General features: G+C 44.3%; 1 protein-coding gene across 1 annotated transcript; it reads right to left on the bottom strand.

The window, feature by feature from the left end:
- Positions 1–344: 344 nt before the first annotated feature.
- On the bottom strand, positions 345–2,359 carry LOC146196403 (uncharacterized; the record flags this gene model as incomplete). The annotated part of the gene is made up of 2 exons (XM_084598186.1): positions 345–436; positions 1,423–2,359. Coding segments are annotated over 2 exons (939 nt in total), but the record flags the coding sequence as incomplete, so codon positions are not given.
- Positions 2,360–7,964: the final 5,605 nt, after the last annotated feature.

Genomic DNA, 7,964 nt, shown 5'->3' with positions numbered 1-7,964 from the left:
ACGTCGGAAGTACTCTGCGAGTCTAGTGCCCAGCAACACAATCTCAGGAGGTCGCACTTCATTAGGAGCTTTCAACTATGACCTTTTTTTTTCGCTTCCTTTAAATTATTTTGCTTTGCTTGCGGTGCGCGGTTTAGGAAACAATCAAAGAGTGAGGTAGTCATTGATGATTTACATTCATCATAAGCTACGTTCAATTCGTTAGAGAGAAAGGACCCTAAGATGTCACGTGAATAAGTAGTTCATTTCACGTTCAATGAAGACTTGCTGCAAATCCAATTCACCATGGTACCATGCAAGGAGCGAGGCGAAAAGTAAGAAAAATAATTTATTTTTCTTCCGTCCGTCAACATAATCACGTGAACTGCTCATGCCTTGAATTCGGCGTCTCTTCAGAGGACATGACTCGATTCCTGTGCTCCTAGGAGATGGGTTTCTGGAAAGAAACAATGTTAAAAGTTAATAATAATTATGTATGGATCAAGATTTTCGTTGGTTACTGGAAAAATGAGGTGAGAAGACTAACAACGCAATTACTTCCAAACCATTTTGTACATTCAGTACATCTTACTTGATTTCAGTGATAAATATATAATCTCCAGTCAGAGTTCTTCTCCAGGGCACGAAAGATCAATCGTTTAAATCCTATCGACTACCGCTAGATACGTTATTTGCGAGATAGAAGCTAACATAAAAAAAATTCCAAGAGCTACTTCTCTGTGACGGAAATGTATAGAATATTTTGCTGTTGTTTTTCTTTCCTCTTTTGATGTTATATTTAATGTTTCTTTTTGTAATTGTTGGTAATTGCATCGTGTGTTTTACAATTGTATCCCCCCCCCCCTATGTAGTACCCTCCTTTGGAGGGCCTCTGGGGGTAATCTGAATAAATAAATAAATAAATAAATTAGTTGCATGGTGAGTTCAACGTTTTCTTTTTAGGTTATCCCCAGCCGACTTTTCCTTGCACACCATCTATCACAGTTCGAACATAAAAGCTTGCGAACCTTTCGTGCTCCCTGCAGCGACAATGGTTTATAAAGAGCAGCATCATGGCGCAAATGAAAGCGAAATGAGATTATGAGGAGATAACAAGGAACGAGACAAAAATTTATCTTATATAACGCGACCACGGAGCCACGTAAATTATCTTATAAAATCAGCCAATTTCAATGTCCGCATTCTATACAACATACTTACTGAAGTTTCATTTATATATTTGCAAACAATCCGCTCCGACACTGTAGTCTCTTTACTAAGATCGTTTTTAGACGGTATTTGGATTATGCAAGACATTTCATTATAAATCCGTAGCGCAAAACATTGGCAAGCCACTCCAAAAGGCATTCCCGAATTCTATATGTCCCCTTCAATGTATAAACTATAAACCCATTGCTGTGAAGTTTAAGTATATGTACTTACACTTCTTGCGAAGGACAGAACCGTACTGGAATGGAGTGCCCAGACCGTAGCCATAGTTTAGGCCGTAACCAAGGAGACCATGGCCGTAACCGTAGTGGCCGACACCGTAGCCGAGATTGCCGACTCCGTAGCCGTAGACTGGGGCAGCATGATAGGCAGCGACGGCGGGGGCAGCGTGGGCAGCGTGGGCAACCGTGGCCACAGCCGGGGCGTGGTGAACGGCGGTGGTAGCAACGGCTGGGGCGGCGTAGGTGGCAATGGCTGGAGCAGCGTGGGCAACGGTGGCAACAGCTGGGGCAGCAGCGTAGGCGAACCTGGCGACTGGCGCAGCAGCGTAGGTGGCAACGGCTGGGGAAGCGTGGGCTACAGTGGCAGTGGCTGGAGCAGCATGGACAACGGTGGCAAAAGCGGGGGCAGCGGCATAGGCGACCCTGGCGACTGGCGCAGCGGCGTAGGCAACCCTAGCAACTGGGGCAGCGGCGTAGGTTGCAACGGCTGGGGCGGCGTGGGTGACACTGGCGACTCTGGTCACAGCTGGAGCAGCAGCATAGGTAGCGAGTGCTGGAGCAGCGTGGGCAACGGTGGTCACTGCTGGGGCAGCAGCGTAAGATGCGATGGCTGGAGAAGCGTGGGCGAAGGTTGCCACAGCTGGAGTGGCGTGGACGGCAGTCACGGCTGGGGCAGCGTGGTAGGTTGAGACAGTGCGAGCGACAGCTGGGGCGGCGACAGCGTAGCTAGCAGCTGGGGCATAGCTGTAGCCGAGGCCAAGACCAGAGTAGCCGATGCCGTGGGAGAGGCCGTAAGTGGAGAGGCCAAAGCCACCATAGCTGCCAAGGCTGAAGCCGCCGAGGCCGTAGCTTCCACCAATGTGGCCCGAGAAGGCGCTGGTGGCCAGAGCGAAGAAGACGCACGCACGGAACTGTTGATGTGTTAAAAAAAACAGTTAATTCGATAGGAATCTGTAGCTTTAAAGAACTTGAGCGGGAATGTTGTCTGAGTGCGGCAATTTAGAACATGAAATTAGTTCCCATGTATGAATGCAGATTATGTGTGGCTGCTGCATATACGGCGTCGTTAGGTACAAATTTTTATGCAGACCTTAATAATCTTGAAAGCCTAGCTCTAACGATAGAAATGTGAATTTCTGCAGAATCGACATTACTTCCCTATTGCAAAAACCAGTGCCACTAGCGCCCCAGCGCCCGTGCGCCATACCCGATTATAGTCCCAGTATGACGCTGGAAACTAGGCGCAGTGGGACGCGGCATACTGGCACGTTCCGCACTAGCGGCACTGTTCGCCCGGAGAAAAAAAGGCCTGGAATAAAAATTAAAAGGTAAAAAGTAACGAGGCAACTTTAGGTACATTAAAAAAAAACGAAAAAAAAAGTGAAAGTTGCACCCAGTGCGCTTCGAACTCGATTCCTTGGCACCTATTCAATCACTATCTCACCCCGCTAAGTGCTCGGCCACGCCAAGAACTGGAGAGCGTTGCAACATTTATGCATTTTATATCATGACCGCATTTATAAGGTTAGACTTCATGTTTTACTGTCTACAGGCAATTGCTGCCGCTCTAACAATTACAACTTCTTGATCATTGGAGCTTGCTGCCTGCTCTCACGACTTGCAACTAATGTTCTGGACGTCTATGCACTCTATTTTGTGCACTAGAAATATTTTACCATGTGGAGTTGGACATCGCTGGCAAATTTACCAACGCTGGCTCTTCGGTGGCGCTCTGCCACTGTGGGCGTAATTTTCGCTGAACACGGAGCAATAGTACAATCCTTCAAGGAAAAAAAGTGCGACCAAGCTTCAACACCGGCAAGCGCAGCAGCGACGACATTATTTTACGTGTAACTAAACCTTATTTGTATGTAGACGTTTCAAAATGCAGTGCGATGACCGAGGGCTCGGCTTCTTTATACGCAGAGTAAGAAGAAGCGCAAAAGGTTGAGAAATAAGCAAAATATTTAGCATTACAAGCGCTGTATGTTTTTTTTTTCTCTTATGACCCCATCGTTCGGTAAACTACTGTCTTCCTCGTTTTATGTTTTTCTTTCTGCTGTTTATACTGGGCAGTGGTCTAGGCTACGCTTGCCTGCGATTGAGCCCGCATTGAACATTTTGGCAGTCATAATTAGAGTTCCCTTAAGATCAGCTGTGAACTTTGTTATGCATGGTAGCCCATATTATTCAATTCCAGTGCTAGTTGTACGTTAACCGTCAGTGTGTCGTGAGATATCAGAGGCGTGGTTGTCGTGGTTTCTCTCGAAACGCTCGAAACGACCTATCGAAACATGGAAACTTTAGAAAAAAGATAGTGCCTTTGTTTTCTTACAAGTGCCGAACGACTTCGCAGCAAAAAGCGCTTGCTTGAACCATATTTTTAATATGCGCCCCGATGGTCGATTGCGAGCACGCTGTTGCCGTGTTGTCCCCTGAGGGATTCTACAGCGGTCGACGCCCCAGGCCGCACTGGCTATACTGGGGCACTAGGACCAGTGCGGCCCCAGCGCATATACAGCGCTTCTCCCAGTGCATCGCGGATGCCAGCGACACACTCAGCGTCAAAAAGCTAATCCCAGCGTTTTTCTCCCATCGTACCAGTGCAACCAGTGCCTTCCCGTTATTGCTCCAGTTAATATCGCATACCTCCATCGTGCCCAGCAGATCCAGTGCAAAACCAGCGCAAAAATCATACTGGTTTCGCACTGGAAGAGGCTGGGAGACGCTGGTTTTTGCAATAGGGTTGGCCACATATTTTCGGGATTTTCCTGAAGCGTTCCTTATTGGTCAGCTTGAGCAGGTAATCAGAAATTATTGTTAGCTGATAGGTAATCTCTTATTATGGCTGAATGATTTTGACGCGCCCGTTTTTCCTAGTGAATTCGGCAATCGTGAATGCGCGCTTGCACGTCTCAAGATGCTCGTCTGAAGCGTTTTTGGTAGGGTAGGCAGTACGCCTAGCTTCAATTGCTGCAATTTTTCTTAAAGGGCTGCAAGTACATCCAATATAATGTATGGAAACGTTCTTAATCCTGGCAGCTGCTACTGTGGTCTACAGAGACATTCCTTGGTATCGTGAAGATACTTATTGGACTGCCATATTGTGGCCTGCTGGAGTGATCATCGCTTTTAGGGCAAGGAGCAAGTCTATGTGAGGTATCATTCAGACAGTCAGGTCTCCAAGGGACGGAGTTAAAGTCATCGGCCAGCTCTTAGTGGCCGGTGCTTTTTTTCTTCGTTGTAGTTGGCAATTTCAAATTACTGAGCAAAAAATGTAATCTTTTTCCTTGCTCTTGATGGATAGTTGGCCCTCTCAAAGATATACGAGCTTAGGTAAATACTGGAAGACCAATTAGGAACACAATATAGAAGTAAACGTTTCAGCTCAATTGACTTTTCCAAACTCGTTTTACGAAATATTTCTTTTTCATTAGATCTAGTCGCCTCAGTGTAAACGATTCAGTATTTCACCGCTGTTTAACGTGCCTTTGTTTTTGGATAATTCTGTAAAGTTGAAAATAGCAGGTATGGTTAGTATTTCCCTCTTTCTATAGAGAAGGTGTATGTAACGTTGCTTTGTGTTTAGAGTTTTCAAGATGGTAAACTACAATAACTACGGGAAATGAAGAAGCTGCATTCTCGATCTTTAATTATTGTTTCCACTGATATGAACACTACGCTTTTGTTCTTTTAAATAATAAATAGGGTTATTTCCCCATTCGTTAGACTTAAGGAGTCACGCCCTGTAAAATGATCTTACCATGATGAGCTGAGGATGGAAGAGCAGTTGGTTCTGAACATTGCGGGTCCTCTGGCAGGCTTTTATAGGCGCACCTTTTCCATGTATGTTTAAACGTGGGCGTGCCTCCTACATAGCTGCATACTCAACGACGTGAAAACATTTTGTGTGGGGACGGAGAACCGGTAGTAAAACACGCGTACTGTTGTTTTTTACTGTACAAAATTCGTGCAATCACGTTCTTGCACTGGTGTGAAGGTTAGTACACGCCTTCCTAAAGGCTTACAGTGCTACGTGCATTGCCTTTGAGCCAGTTTTCCCCTTGTGATCTGTCGCTGAGTGCCAAGAATATGTTTAAGTATTCAATGTTTGCCCTCAGTATTGGCGCCTGAATACGCGTATGTATATTATTCGGGTAGGCTGTCTGATAAGCAGTTCGCTTAAAAAGAAAAAGCTTCTGCAACACAGATGAAAAAAAGTTTGTGTCCTGAGTTTAATTACAAAAAAAGTTTGATTCACACTACTTCTATAGAATGTATAAATTGTTATACATTATAGCATACAGAATATTTTGCATTCATATATAATGGGCAGTAGCGGCTCTAAGTAACAGCAGTTTACACCAAGCAGCGGGGCATTGGAAGTATCAAGTAAAGCATGTTTTATTACGAAACGTAGTTGCCACAGATTCGAAGCACGAAATTAAAATATCTAGACCGATAAAGTCGTGATAGGGTGGATTTGAGCCCTACTCTAATAATGAAAGGAAGCTTACGACATCCTTCAAGAAGAAATTGTGTAACAGTTGTATTAATATTACATGGGGCAGAAACTGTGAACTTCACAATGGTTGAACCTAAATACTGGAGAACGCAAAGAGCTTGCAATAGAAAATGATAGGGGAAACATTAAAAGACAGGAAGTACATATTGGGCCAAGAAGAGAAAGTTATTTATTGAAGTTCTAGCAAAATAGCAGTATTCAAAACGCACAAGTGTACATGGGAGGGGGGGGGGGGGGGGGGGGGGGACAAGTACCGCGAGAACAGGGTCACGAAGACAGGGCGAAAACAGGGACAAGTACCGCGAGAATAGGGTCGAAAACAGAAGCATAGCAGGAGATGTCAGAAAGTTAGATGGGCAAATGATATTAGGAGGAGGAGGAGGAGAAGGAAGATGAGGAGTTGGAAAGGATAATATTAGGAAGTTTGGAATATTATGTGTGCACAGCTAGCACAAGCCTAGGTTGATTACAGGGATGTGGCAAAGCACTTACCCAGCACTGCGCGTTGTCAGGTTGATGACGATGATGAAAGTCATTGCTCTGGCAAATAATTGATTGCGCATAAGCTACTACGTTCCATATTCTGCTAATTACAGACCAATTATAAAATTCGGTAAGACTATAATATTAACGCATGTTTACTGCCCTGCTCAGCACATATAAACTGTGAGCATTAAAAAACTTGTTATTATATTTTTTTTATGCTAAGCGTTGGAGACAGTGATGAAGCGTGCGTTTTCTATTAAATATAGGACACCGTTGCTTTTGCCTCCATACGCCAAGCATTTATAAAGCACAAGAAGATGCGAAATATACGCAGGAACTGGAGACCAGAACACACAAGCCGTAAAAAGAAACATTCAGAAGGAAGGTTTTGAGCTTGTCTAAGTGATCCAAAGGAAAGAGGCATTTTATTCTGATTAATGTAGACGCTGAACACTTAGACAACTATACACTCCTTTCAATAGACTTTTTAACCTTCATAGATGCAAGGTACGTTCACCCCAGGGATAAAATGTCAGCACGGAAAACACTCAGGGCTTTATGAGGCAGCCCTCAGCCCATTTCACATTGAATCTCTCTTTTGCAAATTTTGCTCCGACGTATATTCAGTGATTAGGCCGCTTGAGTGGTGATCCCAGTAAGGCGGGTTTATCCCAGCAGCAATGGCCGATTTCGGACAGGCAAAGCTTCCACGCTTTGTGCGATGCCGGAGCACCTTAAAGAAACCTAGAGAGACGGCATTTCGGGAGCCGCCTACTACGGCGTCTCTCGTAGCGTAGCGCGAGTAATTTTAAGGACGCTATAGTCTAAAAATTACGCCTATTTGCCTAATTTCTTCCTGATTTTTGGCTAACCTGTCAGTAATTAAATCTGACGGCATGTTTATTCTTAAATTAATTGTTGTCTTTTATAATCACTGTAGTTGAATGAGTTGAAGCGATACGATGAAAATTCGACAAGGTTTCATTGTGAAATAAATTAGTTTGGAGTGGAGGTGTGTACGCACTTCCTTGTAAAAGATTCCTCGGGTGTGTTAAGTGAATATGCTTCAACGACTTGTTCAATTTCAGCTCGTTTCTTTAAGTCAGCGAGTTCACTCAGTATTCAGCGCTCTGCATCATTTTGCAGGGTATCCAAACCGACAGCGCGTCCGACCGACAACCCATTTGTCAAGTTATAGCAAGCAGTGTTTTTATTAGCCTGTGCTCTGTTTGGGCGAAGTGTTGCCTCCGTGTCTGGACAATACTGACATTCACGTGGCTTATATGCAACAGGACTAGAAAGTATAATTTGGTAAAGTTTAATTGCCAAGAGCAGTGAGTGCGTCACAAAATAGCTATTCCGGGACAGGGAAAGCCTCTCAATTATTTTTCGTTCATTTCGACTTGATATGAAGCATTTGTTTATTTGTTAATTTTATTTATATATACTGTTAATACACTTGGGATTCTAACAAAAAGAGTATTTAGTACAAAGCATATCAGGGCGGAAAGTACAACAGCGCT

This window comes from Amblyomma maculatum, chromosome 3 (genome assembly GCF_055883805.1).
Source record: "Amblyomma maculatum isolate TAMU_Amacu chromosome 3, ASM5588380v1, whole genome shotgun sequence".
NCBI classification, from domain to species: Eukaryota; Metazoa; Arthropoda; class Arachnida; order Ixodida; family Ixodidae; genus Amblyomma; species Amblyomma maculatum.
Note: the sequence above shows the minus strand (reverse complement) of the source record. Positions and strands in the feature narration are given on the sequence as shown.